Source organism: Aquarana catesbeiana, linkage group LG09 (genome assembly GCF_042186555.1).
Source record: "Aquarana catesbeiana isolate 2022-GZ linkage group LG09, ASM4218655v1, whole genome shotgun sequence".
Taxonomy (NCBI): Eukaryota; Metazoa; Chordata; class Amphibia; order Anura; family Ranidae; genus Aquarana; species Aquarana catesbeiana.
Genome location: NC_133332.1, coordinates 278,792,910 through 278,809,835, shown reverse-complemented (window position 1 = coordinate 278,809,835; position 16,926 = coordinate 278,792,910). Strand labels below are relative to the sequence as shown.

Here is a 16,926-nt window from a genome sequence, read left to right as displayed (position 1 = left end):
CAAAATACCTGTTGTAAAGTGTCTTTGCCAAATACAACTGATCTGATAATATCACTACATCCAGTGTTGCCTTCAGGAATATTGAAAGCATAGTATGTAATAATATTTTCTAATGATTTTTAGTCTTTCTGTAGTTCTTATATATATATAGATATATAGATATATCTATATATAGATATATATATATAGATATATATATACATACACACAGTATATTTGCTTTATTTATCTAGGTTTAAGACAGAGCAACTGAAGTGTTTTCCGCAGTAACCAAAGAGCTTCTCCTTTTATTTTTCCTTCGGCCACAGAAACATAAAATACAGAAGCTGAATTGTTACTACAGCCAGTATAATATTATCAAACACAGCTGTTTGGAAACACAGCTGAGATGCAGCTGTTTTTATAAGTGATCAGTAGTTTCGAATTGTACAGTCTTACCATTAAACTTTTTTCTCTCGGAGGGGCAGGAGGCGGAGCCTAGCGGAGCAGACATGCATTGTTAGAGCTCCACACCGCTGAGGAGAGAAGAGAAGGACAAAGCGGAGCCTGCAGGCTCAAAAGGTATCCATTTGAACCTTTTTGCCCCAGGGAACAAACTGTGAAAGTTTGGGAAGGAAATATGGTACTGGGAGGAAACCGTGGCAGAAATAAAAATCACCTCACAAAGAGCTCACAGGCACTCACTGCAGCTGAAGCAGCTCCAGTCACCTCACAAGATACAGCATCAGGGCGCTCTCACAGACAGAAAATGTCACAGCAAGACTCTCCATTTGAGTCAGATACAGAACAAATCCTCTCACAAACTTCTCCACAAGCCTCCTCAGTATCCCCAGTAATATTATTACAATTTGAAAAGATGCTTCATAAGGCTTTAAAACAAACCTCAGACCAAATAACAAAAAGCCTAACCAAAGAAATAAGAGAGCTGGGAAACCGCACCGCAGCCTTAGAAATAAAAATGGATGAAATTGAAATTACAACCCAAGAAAATATAACAGAATTGGAACAATTAAAAAAAGAGAATTTAATACTTCAAACTAAGCTCGAAGATTACGAAAATAGAGCCAGACGTTCAAACTTGCGCATAAGGGGAATACCTGAAACTGTGACAGACCTGCAATCTACTATTACTGCTCTATTACAAGAACTAAAGCCAGATATCCCTATTGAACGTTTAGAACTGGACAGAGTACACAGAGCCCTCACAGCCAAAAAGAAAGATGGACCCCCACGTGATATAATCACAAAATTTCATTATTACAGAACGAAAGAACAAATACTAATTGCTGCAAGAGAAAAAAAGGAACTTAATTTTCAAGGACACAATTATCAAATTTTTGCTGACCTATCCCAACTTACTATTACTAAAAGACGATCCATGAAACCCCAACTAATGGAACTGCAACGCCACAACATTATGTATCAATGGGGCTTCCCTTTTTCAGTCAGATTTAACCACCAAGGTACAATTTACAGAAGCAGATCAGCAGATGAACTACAACAAACCCTTTTAAAATTAAATCTGACAGAACCCACAAGCAGCAACACTCCCACACGCAGAAGAATGGCATCATCTTCACCTTCAGGCAGCACCCAGAAAATTCCAGAACAAAATGGGAATCATCATTCTCACAAAAGAGGCCGTTATGCCACATCATCCATGGACCAAGAAGATTCAATGGACTGACATCCTAATTCCTGATATCTCTTCATTTATTATACTAAGAGATGGTTCTCTATAAAAAACCTGTATTTATAACTGAATGTAACTGCATTCTGATAGTCACACACTGTGTGGGATCATGTTACATTCCAGTTATATTTCTTATTACTTCTGATTCATATAGCCTTAGAATATATAAGTGAAATAAGGAAATTCTTGTTCAGTTATATATTATCAGGTAATAACAATAGATTTATTACTTTTTAGGACAAATATGTTCAATAATCCAGAAGTAATGGAAGCTTTTTCTTTCTTTTCTTAAAACAAATATATTATTACCTAACTAGTTCCTAGAATTATGTTTTTGTTTATTCTAATCTGAATCAATACAACCTCAATTTTATGAGTTAACATATCTAAACAGTTACATATGAATAAAATATGTAATTGTTTACTCTAAAAGGGTTAAAATCCCAAAATATTTCAAACTATCTTCATCAATACCAAAGTTATTAACAGTACCTTTCTAACTGAATTATTTAGCCTAGGGCAAGACTGACCATATACAACCACCCTGGAATAAATAATTTCAACAAAAACTATATTCTGCACTCCAATTAATGAAACATCATTTTGATGTCTTTTGACATAGCACTTCTCTCCTGTAAGCGGAAGATCCGCGTACCCCCATTAGCCCTCCTCATTCTCCCAACCATATTATGTGGGAGTGTGACGAAGGCACTTATTCCCCTGAGAGAGATATTTATTCTCTTTCACGGGTAAATTGTGATTACTTGCAAAAAATAATTTATACAATGTATCATCTAATCTCATATGTTTTTTGTTTACTCTTTACTCCAGAATTCACTGGTTTCTTTTCTATCTATTCATCTCTTCAGTCCACACAGGTTGATCTGCGCAGTCAGCTCTGCATAACAAAAAGTAAGTCAAAACTATTTGATCTATTGCCATGGCACCACTGAATATACTTTCCCTGAATGTTCAGGGAATAAATGTCCCTCAAAAAAGGGCCAAAGCCTTCCGTACTTTCCATAACAAGAAGGCTCACATAGTATGCCTCCAAGAAACACACTTCACCAAAGATTCTACTCCAAAATATATTTCTCCTTTTTATCAACAAATTTACACGGCTTCTGCCTGTACCAAGCAAAGGGGAACTCTAATTGCATTTCACCGATCCACACCATTCACCTTATCATCAGAAATTAAAGACCCAGAAGGTAGATACCTGATACTCATGGGTTATATAATGGATACAGCAATCACGGTGATTTCCTACTACGCTCCTAACAAACAACCTACACCATTCCTCTCACATATATTACAAGTGATTAATACACACAAAATAGGAACAGTGATAATGTGTGGGGATTCGAACCAGGTCCTCCTCCCATTTCTAGATAAATCACCTTTTACACCATCTAAAATAACCTCTAGATTACCTTTTCCTCAACTTCTTTCCAAATACAATCTGGTAGATTCGTGGAGAGAAAGTAACCCAATGAAAAAGAAATTCACTTATTTCTCGCACCCTCATCAAACCTTCACCAGAATAGATCATATTTTTCTAACCATAGGAATGATACCAGAAATTATTGCATCAGATATAATTCTGATTCCGTTGTCTGACCATAATGCAGTATACACTACTATAGCCTCAGCCATACCAAAAGCGCATGACCCAACGTGGTACTTACCGGACATAATGCTCAAACACCCACTACATCAGATGGCCATTGAACAAGCTTTAAAGGAATACATATCAATTAATAATACAACAGACATCTCCCCAATAACACTGTGGGAAGCTCATAAGCCTGTCTTGCGTGGTACAATACAAAGACAAATGGCACTATTTAAATGGGAACGCAAAAATCTAGCAAAAAAACTAGAACTCAATTTTAATGCAGCCTACATATCATTTCAAGATAATCCATCTCAGAGTACAAAATCTCATCTGGAAAAATCTAGATTGGAATATGATCTATTTCTCACTGAGTCAGTTGATAAATCCCTCAAACGCTCCAAACACAATTTCTACATGAATACAAACAAACCAGGTACATATTTGGCTCGGGCATTAAATTCAACTAACAAATCTTTCAAACCAATACGTTTGAAATTATCAAAAAATGTTTACACTTGTAATCCAGTTAAAATAGTCCATAAATTTCACTCACATCTCGCAACTTTATACAAGACAAACAATGAATTTAATCCTACAGAGGCTGAATCCTTCTTCTCAAAAATAACCTTACCTGAGTTATCTCAGAATCAAAAAAGCAGTTTGGATGAGCCTATAACTATAGATGAAGTTGCTAACGCCATAAAAGACCTAAAACTTAACAAAAGACCAGGCCCAGACGGCTACTCGGCTTTATACTATAAAACATTCTCAGAAATACTCTCTCCCATTCTCACTGAAACTTTTAACAAACTTCTAGATGGACATTCTTTTCGGCAAGAAACACTAATGACAATTGTTTGTATGATCCCAAAACCCCTTTCTGATGATACTTCCTGTGTGAATTATCGGCCTATCTCTCTGTTAAACCTTGATATTAAATTATTAGCAAAAATAATAGCAAAACGCCTCAATAGCATTATAGGAAAATTAATACATAGAGATCAAGTAGGCTTCATGCCAAATAGACAGGCAAGCGATAATATACGCAGGGCAGTGTTATTGGCACATATTGCTAAAAAACGGAAAATCCCTTTATGTTTTCTATCTCTCGATATTAAGAGGGCATTTGACACAGTATCCTGGCCATATATGCAATATTCATTACAAAAATGGGGTTTTGGACCCCACTTTTTAACATGGATCAAAGCATTATATAATAAACCCAAAGCCTATATAAAATATGCTGGATACAAATCTGAAGCCTTTAATATCGAAAGAGGTACCCGACAGGGTTGCCCATTATCTCCCTTATTATTTGCCCTTATACTCGAACCCATGGCCCAATACATCAGAACAAACCAAACTATAACTGGCATTGAAGTAGGAGGTATTACACACAAATTATGTATATTTGCAGACGATATATTACTTTTTCTATCATCACCACAGGTCTCTGGTCCTAACTTAATACCAGCTCTTGATGGATTTGCAGCCCTATCCGGCCTTATGATTAATCCTAAGAAATGCCTAGTGCTTAATATTTCACTCACAAACATGGAATTGATCCCGGCTAGGGCTGCACTCCCATTCACATGGGCAGAAAAATCAATCCCATATCTTGGAATTCATTTAACAGCATCTCACTCTGACTTATTCTCAACCAATTATCCTCCTGTATTAAGACAGATCACAAATCTAATAAAACAATGGTCGCAACTTCCTTTATCCTGGATAGGGAAGATTAATGCAATCAAAATGACTATTCTACCCAAATTGCTTTATCTATTCAGAGTCCTCCCTATTCCAATTCCTTCCTACTTTTTGAGAATAGTACAAAAAAGAGCAACTTCGTTTATATGGGGCTCTTCTAAACCACGTATACCTATACACACACTACATCTTCCCAAAAATAAAGGAGGCCTGGGATACCCTAATTTTACTAACTACTACAGAGCAGCACATTTGGCCAGTCTGTCCAAATACCATGCAAAACAGGAAATCCCATTATGGGTATTTATAGAGGCTTCAGAAAATGACCCTCTATTAATATCAAATTTATTATGGCTTGATCCTAAAGACCGCTTTAAAATTCATAATCCCATAACTAAACACTTCTTATCTCTCTGGGATAAACTAAAAACCAAATATCAGTTACAATCTCCACACAATCCTCTCCTTTCTTTTATCAGAAATCCGGCCTTTTATCCGGCATGGATCTACCCAAATTCTTTTAAAGCTTGGACAACATCAGGCATTCAGACACTAAATGACTTCATAGCATCTAAATCATTCCTTTCATTCCCATCGCTTAGAGAAAAATATGATCTACCAAACTCTGAGATATTTAGATATCTCCAAATCAAAAATTTCTATACACCATTCCTAAAGGGGGATGCACCATTATCCCAATTATCCATTTTTGAATCAATCTGTACAAAAGATCCATTTGCTAAAGGTACAATTTCATCACTTTATAATCAATTATATGGAGTAGCAAATCTTAATAGACCCTCTTACGTTCAGAGGTGGGAGGAGGACCTGGGACGAACTTTAGAAGACACGGACTGGTCTAACATATGGCTCACATCTAAGTTATCTTCACCCAACATCTTAGCACTGGAGACAAATTATAAAGTCCTAACTCGCTGGTACCTTGTACCCGCTAGAGTGGCAAAATATTCACCTAATACCTCAGCTCTTTGTTTTCGAGGATGCCCAGAAATAGGCACATATTTACACATATGGTGGACATGCCCAGTAATCCAAACCTTCTGGAAGGAAGTCTTCGTGATTGCATCTAAAATATTTAAAAAAATAATACAACCAGATCCATATTTAACTTTACTTAATCTAAAACCGGAATGGTTAACACTCTCTCAATTCAAACTTATGATCCAACTAATAACGGCTGCAAAACAAACAGTGGCCAAGGCATGGAAATCTCCTACATTGGTACTAGCAGAAACAATTCACAGAATGAATAATACAATGTCCCATGCTAAGATGGTAGCCATCGATCAAAACCAAATTCCAAAATTTGAAAAACTTTGGCATCCTTGGATAAAACAACAGTTCCTGTCAAACTTCAATGACTCTGTCCTGTTGCCATAGTAACAGATTAAATGACTTACAGAGACACCCATTCTAAGGCTTCAAAGAGAACTAAAAAGAATAATAAACTGACGAGCGGGACAACCTTGTGGACCATACCTCTACCTTTCAACCCTTTTTCTTCTTTCTCTTTCCTTTTCTCCACCTTACGATTAAAGCTCATTATCAGAATTTATTTGACCTATATACACTCTACTTGTAAACAATATGTATAGTAGGTATAAATCATTTAAATACCTACAAAAGTAACTAAGGAAATGATATATATCTTTAATTTAGGTTTACGTAAACCCAATGTTTAATATTTGAAATTTCATTATATTTACCTATAGAAACCCTACTGTAAAACAATGAGCTTACTTTATAGATCCTTGTAAACTTACTTTATGTATCTTTATAACATTGTATACTCAATAAACTTCTTTTGACAAGGAAAAAAATATTACTTGCACACAATCCCTGCTACTTGGAGGGGACGAGTGCCGCTGGATGACACAGAGCCGCGATCTCCTGTGTATCCGGCACTGTCACGCACAGTCCTGCCCCCCTGGCCCGGCATTGGACCACTGCTCTGTCCATCCTATGAGCCAGGCGGTACTGTGAGTGACTGAGCGCTGGATACACAGGAGATTGCGGGTCTGTGTTATCCAGTGTCGCTCGTCCCCTCCAAGTAGCAGGGGTTGCTGAAACTGGGTGTAACTGAATGTATGCTATATTACCTGGTGGACATCGACCGTTAAAGAGGAACTGAACATTGTATACTCAATAAACTTCTTTTGACAAGAAACTTTTTTCTCTCAGTCAGGGAAGGCGCATGTGAGAGCACCATTGCATCAGTTGAGGCACCAAAAAAGCATCACAGTTACGGTCGCAATGAAGGGGCCTGGATGAAAGACCCTGCAGCAAAGGATGACAGAATTTACATCACCAATTATTACTATGGAAATAATCTAGTGGAGTTTAGAAACCTAGACAATTTCAAACAAGGTATGACATTTTTTACTTTACTATCAGGGAGGGAGGGGGGTTGGTATCAGTTATACATACGTTGTGATTGGAGCAAATTTTCCTGTCCTGTTAAATCATGTATATTGCCTGCCCTTAGATATCGAGTTGGTCGATATTATGCAATTTAAAAGTAAACACATTCTACTTGCATTCACAGTCTATAAAATATACGCATGAAATACAGTATAAAATGTATTTAAAGCAGAGCTTCAGTCATTTTTTCAACTTTCCATATATTAGATCCTCTGCCCTTGTTGTTTTAACTTTGGATAGTAAAACATTATTTTTTTCTGCCAGTAAATACCTTATACAGCCAACTTCCTCTTTCTTGTCTCGTCATTAGCCTAGGCTTATGAAATCATGCACAGCTCTCTCTCACTCTCGTGAGAGTTTGCCAGGAAGGGAGGGGGGATGAGTCATAAGAGGGCCAATGAAAGCTGTAGAGCTGCAGGTGTGCCTCGGTGTGTCTGTGTAAATCCAGGAAGTGAACAGGCAGCTGCCCACAGTTAAAATGTTTGCAGCCAGACACAGTGGAGGGAAATTTCTGCAGCATATTTTGCAGGTACAGAATCACAGTATATATAAAATAATAAAAGCGGTTGGAGGGAAGCTTCAGAATGACAAAGATGTTTTTATTACAAATTAAGTGAACAGACTGCCGTTCCTCTTTAAGAGTGGTCATCCCTTATAAATTTTTCATTATATTTTATTTACAAAACTGTTGTTTGGCTGCATCTTGAGTATGATGTGCAGTTCTGGTCACCAGTCCTCAGGAAGGATGTGCTTGAACTTGAGAGACCTCAATTATTAGGAAAGTCTACAAACATTAAAATGTATTCTCCCTTGAAAAGAGACGCTTTAGAGGAGATATGGTGGTGCTATACAAATACCTTAATGGTGATTCTAGCATAGGGAAAGAACTATTCAACTTCAGGGAGCCTAAAAAGACACGCGGCCAGGCAATGAAATTGGAGCTTGCCATAAGCTGCATAGGGGATGTTTATTGTCTGAGTTTCACAAAACTCTTTTTGATTTGTTCAAACATAAATACTTTTATTTATTTTAATGCAAAAGGCATAGTACAAATATGGTTCATGCAACAAATACAGAAAAACCATATAAACAGAAAAAGTAGTGACATCCAATTGTACAGGAGGCATCACAGATACAAAGTACATCAACGATATACAGCAAGAGATGTGGGAATCTATCATATTAATGAGTAAGAAGCAACAGTAGCCACAAGCTCAGTCTAATAGGCTATTTCCAGGGAGGGTATACAGTAATAAAGCATCTTCGTTATAGCCCTATTAGCAGTATATAAAAGTGGGAGAAACAATTCAGATATACGACACCAGTGATAGAACTTATGAGGTACATGTAGCTGCAGACGATAGCCGTCTATCCCAAATTGTATTATATTTACTGGGGCAACCTGGATTAATGTAGAGAACCTTTTTATAAGGCAAGGTGTTATTCACTTCATCAGTCCAGCCTGGGAGAGTGGGAGGTAGAGCTTGCATGCACTCCCGGGCCACCAAAACCCCCAAATGACCCCATTTTGGAAAGTAGACACCCCAAGCTATTTGCTGAGAGGCATGGTGGGTATTTTGAAGCTCTCATTTGTTTTTGAAAATAAAGAAAGATAAGAAAACATTTTTTTTTTTCTTTTTTCTTTTTTCAAAACTTTGTGACAAAAAGCGAGGTCTGCAAAATACTCACCATACCTCTCAGCAAATAGCTTGGGGTGTCTACTTTCGAAAATGGGGTCATTTGGGGGGTTTTGTGCCATCTGGGCATTCCATGGCCCCAGAAACTGCGATAGGCAGTGAGGAGTGAAATAAAAAATTTACACCCTTAGAAAGCCTGAAGGCGGTGCTTGGTTTTCGGGTCCCGTACGCGGCCAGGCTCCCAAAAAGTCTCACACATTTGGTATCCCCGTACTCAGGAGAAGCAACAGAATGTATTTTGGGGTGTAATTTCACATATGCCCATGGCATGTTTGAGCAATATATCATTTAGTGACAACTTTGTGCAAAAAAAACAAAATTTGTCTTTTTCCTGCAACTTGTGTCAAAATATAAAATATTCCATGTACTCGAAATGCCTCTCAGCAAATAGCTTGGGGAGTCTACTTTCCAAAATGGGGTCATTTGGGGGGTTTTGAGCTGTCCTGGCATTTTATGCAGAACATTTAGAAGCTTATGTCACACATCACCCACTCTTCTAACCACTTGAAGACAAAGCCCTTTCTGACACTTTTTGTTTACATGAAAAAAAAATATTTTTTTTGCAAGAAAATTACATTGAACCCCCAAACATTAAATATTTTTTTCTATGCAAATGTCCTACAGATTAAAATGGTGGGTGTTTCATTTTTTTTTTCACACAGTATTTGCGCAGCAATTTTTCAAATGCATTTTTTTGGGAAAAAAACACACTTTTTTAATTTTAATGCACTAAAACAAACTATATTGCCCAAATGTTTGATGTAATAAAAAAGATGATCTTAGGCCGAGTACATGGATACCAAACACGGCATGCTTTAAAATTGCGCACAAACGTGCAGCAGCGACAAACTACATACATTTTTAAAATCTTTTAAAAGTCTTTACAGCTTACCACTTTAGATTTACAGAGGAGGTCTACTGCCAACATGACTGCCCTCGATCTGACCTTCGCGGTGATACCACACATGCATGGTGCAATTGCTGTTTACATTTGACGCCAGACCAACGCTTGCGTTCCCCTTTGTGCGAGAGCAGGGGGGGACAGGGGTGCTTTTTTAAAAAATGTTTTTTAATTATTTATTTTGCTTTTTTGTTTTATTTTTAAACTGTTCCTATCATTTTTTTAATAATTTTTTATTGTTATCTCAGAGAATGTAAATATCCCCTATGATAGCAATAGGTAGTGACAGGTACTCTTTTTTTGAAAAAATTGGTGTCTATTAGACCCTAGATCTCTCCTCTGCCCTCAAAGCATCTGACCACATCAAGATCGGTGTGATAAAATGCTTTCCCAATTTCCCAATGGCGCTGTTTACATCCGGCGAAATCTAAGTCATGTAATGCTCTTAGCTTCCGGTTTCTTAGGCCATAGAGATGATTGGAGCCATTCTGTTCTCTGATCAGCTCTATGGTCAGCTGGCAGAACCACCGGCTGCATTCTCAGGTTCCCTGTTGGGACAGGAGAGCCAGAGAAAACCATGGAAGACGGTGGGGGGGGGGGGGGACATTCCCTCCCACTGCTTGTAAAAGTCATGAAATGCTCTTAGCTTCCGGTTTCTTAGGCCATAGAGATGATTGGAGCCATTCTGTTCTCTGATCAGCTCTATGGTCAGCTGGCAGAACCACCGGCTGCATTCTCAGGTTCCCTGTTGAGACAGGAGAGCCAGAGAAAAACACGGAAGACGGTGGGGGGGCATTCCCTCCCACTGCTTGTAAAAGCAGTCTAGAGGCTAATTGGCCACTAGGATTGCTTTTACATGAAAGCCGACCACTGGCTGAAAAGAATGATACCAAGATGATACCTAAACCCACAGGCATCATTCTGGTATAACCACTCAAAGTCCAGCAGCATACCAGTACATTGCTGGTCCTTGTTGGGCATATATTGTAATCTTTTTTTCATGCAGCCTGTGGGCTGAATGGAAAAAGAGATTGATCAGTGGGTATGCCCACCATTAGAATACCTCCCTTCATCTACCTACTTCTAATGATGGGCATACATGCACCATTTTTTTTTTAACTGTGGTGGGGAAATCACCTCCTACAGCGCTGGAGTCACGGCTTTATGTATCATGGGAGCAAACACTGTTGCTGTCAAGATAAATAAATCCGCGCTGCAACTGAATGGCGTATCTGCTAAGCAAATGATGGTTAACAATAAAACAAAGTAACATTACAGTATAACAGTAAGACATACCATACCTGTAAAGCAAATACAAAAAAAAAAATAGTAAAAAATAAAACATTTAACGCAATCTGTGCCTAATAAATATATATATATATATATATATATATATATATATATATATATATATATATATATATATATGCCGAAGCATGGGGGCATCCGCCCCAAAAGTTAGGAGCAAATCGCTCCTCCGACCCTGCTGCCCCCATGCTTCGGCATATATGCTCTATTTTTAACTGTGGTGGTGAAATCACCTCCTACAGCGCTGGAGTCACGGATTTATGTATTGTGGGAGCAATCGCTGTTGCTGTCAAGATAAATAAATCCATGCTGCAACTGAATGGCGTACCTGCTAAGCAAATGATGGTTAACAATAAAACAAACATTACAGTATAACATAGTAAAAATAAAACAGAGAGAACGATAGATATAGAACAATAGTGAGCGAACAGTAGAGCGGACAGTAGAGAGCGAACATAAGAGAGAGAACAATAGAGAGAAAGAGAAGAAAAATATAACCACATCTATTTTTGGCTTTTTTATTTTTTTTGTGTTTTTGTGTGTGTTTTTTTTTTCACTTTTTTCACTTTTATAAAAACTGTAAAAAAAAACTATAAACTGAACGTTTCAGATTAGGGTCTCTCAAAATGTGATGGCCATCACATCTTTCGAGACTCCGAGACCCTGTGTACGTGTGCCTATGACTGTGTGGTGCTGTACCCTACGCTAATACTCAACTAGTGTGTGATAGCGTTCAAAACAGTCACCAATGCAAAGACCAGGTTGGTCAGGACAGGAGGGACAATAAAAGCGGGTGTCCCACCTAAATCTGCGCTTTCTACAGACACGACATCTTGTTTGGAGGTTTCTTTGGGTAGGGGTACCAGAGAGGACATGCGGAAAATGCCTCTCATGCAGCCGGCTTACTGCATTTGCGTTGGGAAGTTGGGCCAGAGCACCGTCTAGAAACAGAAGGGCTCTGATTATCTCTTCCTGGAATTTAACTGCTTCAATACCGGGCCTATTCTGGCACTTCTCTACTTCATGTAAAAATCATCATTTTTTTGCTAGAAAATTATTCAGAACACCCAAACATTATATATGTTTTTTTAGCAGACAACTTAGGGAATAAAATGGTGGTCATTGCAACTTTTTATCTCACACGGTATTTGCGCAATAATTTTTCAAACGCCTTTTTTTTGGAAAAAAAATGGTTTCATGAATTAAAAAATAACAAAACAGTAAAGTCAGCCCAATTTTTTTGTATAATGTGAAAGACGATGTTACGCATAGTAAATAGATACCTAACATGTCAAGCTTTAAAATTGCGCACAATCATGGAATGGCGCCAAACTTCATTACTTAAAAATCTCCATAGGCGACGCTTTAAAATTTTTTACAGGTTACCAGTTTAGAGTTACAGAGGAGGTCTAGTGCTAGAATTGTTGCACATGCCCTAACGCACACGGCGATACCTCACATGTGTGGTTTGAGCGGCGTTTACATATGTGGGCGGGACTTACGTGTGCGTTCGGTTCTGAGCGCGAGCTACCGGGGAGGGGCGTTTTAATTTTTTTTTTTATTATTTTAATTTTTTTTACTTCATTTTTTTTTATTTTTACACTTTTTTAAACATTTTTTTTGATTACTTTTATTCCTATTACAAGGAATGTAAACATCCCTTGTAATAGGAATCTATGTGGCAGGTCCTCTATATGGAGAGATGTGGGGTCAATAAGACCCCACATCTCTCCTCTAGGCTGGAAAGCATGAGATCGGAAAAAAAAAAATTCAACGATCTCATGCTGACAGCCGCGATCGCGGCTTCGGTTATTTCTGGGTACCCGGGCGTGACGTCATAACGACGCGCCCGGGCCTCCCACGGTCATAGAGATGACTGGTGACCATCTGTTCACTAGTCATCTCTATCGTCAACATCCGGCGCCGGCCGATTCATTCTCTGGGCCCCCGATGGCACGGGAGAGCCCGGAGAAGCACCGGATGGCGGCGGGAGGGGGGGTGTCCCCTCCCGTCGCCTATAAGAACGATCAAGCGGCGGCACTGCCACTATGATCATTCTTATCGTGCACAGAATCGGCGGCTGAAAAGAATGATATCTGAATGATGCATCTAGCTGCAAGCATCATTCAGATATCACCCCACAAAGTAGAGGACGTCATTTTACTATAGGCGGGTATCGAAGGATCCAGTTTGTCCTGAAGCTCTGTATAGCACATGAGCGTTCAGCAAAGCCAATTGAAATAAGTGTACAGAAACTTTTTTATACCAGCATCTGGCCTTATGGGCAATTAGGTACTGCGCCAACAACTGGTCGTTGAGGTCCACCCCTTCCATATTGAGGTTATATTCGTGGATACAGAGGGGTTTCTCCACAACACCAGTCGCCGTAGAAATTTGGACTGACGTGTCTGTGTGAAGGGAGGAAAGAACGAAAACATTCTTATTATCCCCTCCACTTCACAGCGAGCAAATTATTACATCTCAAGCGGGCTCTCTCCCCCAGCCTATGACGGGAATCTACAAGCCGCTGGGGAAAATCCCAGCGAATTAGATTGCACGGTGCCACATGCGCCAATTTGATGATCAAACAAGTGACTAAAAAGTGGCACGCTTGTGTAATAATTGTCCACATACAAGTGGTACCCCTTTCCGCATAAGGGTGACACCAAGTCCCACACAATCTTACCAGTACTCCCTATGTAGTCAGGGCAGTTCTCCGGCTCTACGGAACTATCTCTTCCCTCCTAAACCATAAAACTACATGTATAGCCTGTGGCCCTGTCACAGAGCTTATACATCTTGACACCGTATCTAGCACGCTTGCTGGGAAGATACTGTTTGAATGACAAGCGGCCAGAAAACTTAATCAGGGTCTCATCAACGCTGACAACTTGATGGGGAGTAAACAAGGCTGCAAAACGTTGGTTGAAATGGTTTACGAGGGGCCAAATTTTGTAGAGCCGATCAAATTCAGGGTCACCCCGAGGACGACAGAGTTCATTGTTGTTGAAATGCCTGATAGGAGAGAGGAGGAGGAGGCGGCACATCACCAATGAGGCAGGATGCCCTCCAGGGGCCAGCCTAAGGGCAGCACACTGACTGCATCACACCGCAAAGCTCCGCATGTGCAGGGCGCTGCTGTCTCTGCACGTTATTCCAAAAGTTCTTTGGTGTGGGCCTTTTTTGAGACGAGTGCATCAGATCGTACCGCTACTATTTGCAACATATGTCTCAAGCGTATCTCGCGTGGCCAAAACATCTCCCGCTTAGGCACCACATGCTTGACCAGACATATGTTGACCTGCCATGCAGTTCATTGGCAAGCGTAGCTAAAAGACCCACACCAAAGAACAAAGAGGACCTCTCCTTGCTCCTTATCAGCTGAGATCTCCAACCCCACTATACCTTCAGTCCTCTCTGAGACCTGCACTGAGAATAATGAAGGTGTAGAATTAGGTGTGTCACAGCCAAGTACTTGTGGGCAATCTGCTTTCGGTACACCGACGTCAGATTGTACCAGGAAAATTTCCCTGCCCCAGCTGCTGCACCGCCGAAAGAAGTTCGCTCCCAGCCATCCACATGCCCAGCGGTTGAATGCTAGCTTGGCAAAATTGCTAGCACTTCAACTGCTACCTTTTCAGTTGGTAGACTCTGCCCCCTTCCGTGAGTTTGTGGAGTGTGCGGTTCCTCAGTAGCAGGTACCCAATCGCCACTTTTTCTCACGGAAGGCGATTCCGGCTCTCTAGCGGCATGTGGAAGGCAATGTCCATGCCTCGCTGGACAGGGCAGTCAGCGGTAAGGTGCATATTACCGCTGACACATGGTCTAGCAGGCATGGACAGGGACGTTACCTAAGTTTCACGGCGCATTGGGTGACTCTGCTGGCAGCTGGGAAGGATGCAGGACAAGGTGCAGTAGTGTTGGAGGTTGTTCCGCCACCACGCCTCCAAAATGCCACTACTAATAATTCTGACACACCTCTCTCCTCCACCCCCTCCTCTTCTTCTTCCTCCATGGCCTCTTCCTGTGCTTTGTCCTCGGAACCAGTGGTGCTCCGTAGGTGTTCAAGGGGTTACGCAAGTATGCAGGCCAAAAGATGCCATACAGTGCTTGAGCTGGTGTGCTTGGGGGACAGGAGCCACACTGGGGCAGAGGTTCTGTCAGGGGGCAGGTTCAGAGGTGGTTGACGCCACCTTAAGGCAGGAATGATGGTTTGTGACAATGGCACCAACCTCCTCTCCGCCCTCCGACAGGGACAAATGACCCATGTGCCCTGTTTGGCTCACGTCCTTAACTTGGTGGTGCAGCGGTTCTTGGGCAGGTACCCGGGCTTACAGGATGTCCTGAGGCAGGCCAGGAAAGTCTGTGTGCATTTTCGCCGGTCATATAATGCCAGTGCTCGGCTGGCAGACCTCCAAAAGGAATTTAACCTGCACAAGAACCGCCTAATCTGTGACATGCCCACCAGGTGGAACTCAACGTTGGCCATGCTACAGCGGCTACACACGCAGCAGAGTGCCATCAATGAGTACCTGTGCGACTTATGCACCAGGAAAGGGTCAGGGGAGCTTGTTTTTTCTCCCCATGCCAGTGGGCCATGATCAGGGATGCATGCACTGTCCTGTCACCATTTGAGGAGGCCATGAGGATGGTGAGCAGTGACAGTGCATGCATCAGTGACACTGTCCCCCTTGTCCACCTGCGTGGAATAATGGACAGGGCACTTGAGGCAGGAAGAGGAGGACTTACTTAGCTCTCAAGGCCCCCTTTATCCAGACAGTGTTCCTGCGTGCCCGCTGATCACACAGGAAGAGGAGGAGGAAGAGGAGGAGGATTGTGTCAGTATGGAGGTGGAGCCTGGCACTCAGCATCAGCAGCAGTCTTTATGAGATCATTTACAGTCCCAAGAAACACATAGACTTGTACGTGGCTGGGAGGAGGTGGCTGCGGATCATGTCGTCCTTAGTGACCCAGAGGACTCCGGACCGAATGCCTCAGCAAACCTACGCTGCATGGCCTCCCTGATCCTGCAAAGCCTGCGGAAGGATCCTCATATTCGTGGTATCAAGGAGAAGGAACAATACTGGTTGGCAACCCTCCTTGATCCACGTTACAAGGGTAAGGTTGCGGACCTTATCTTGCCGTCGCAGAGGGAGCAGAGGATGAAACATCTTCGGGAGGCCTTGCAGAAAGGTCTGTGCAACACGTTCCCAGAGACTGGAAGGTTACAAACTCCTGTTTCTGGACAATGTGTTACTGAGGCTTCGGTCAGTCAAAAAAGGAGCAGGTGGCCGTCTGACCGATGCGTTCAGACAATTTTTTAGTCCACAGCCCCAAGGTATGATCGGTTCCAGCAACCATTGCCAGCGTCTGTTTTACATGATGCAGGCATACCTAGGGGCAAGATCTGACTTGGACACCTTTCCCACCGAAAATCCTCTGGGTTACTGGGTCTTGAGGATGGATCACTGGCCAGAGCTTGCACAGTATGCAATTGAGCTACTGGCCTGTCCTGCATCCAACGTTCTTTCGGAACGCACATTCAGTTCTGCTGGAG

General features: G+C 41.1%; 1 protein-coding gene across 1 annotated transcript in view; it reads left to right on the top strand.

The window, feature by feature from the left end:
- The window catches only part of OLFML2A (olfactomedin like 2A), a 532,150-nt gene that overhangs the window by 489,266 nt on the left and 25,958 nt on the right, over positions 1-16,926 (top strand). The window contains exon 7 of the mRNA XM_073600361.1: positions 7,224-7,409. Within this exon, the coding sequence (XP_073456462.1) occupies positions 7,224-7,409 (186 nt within the window). The remainder of the gene's footprint in view (positions 1-7,223; positions 7,410-16,926) is intronic.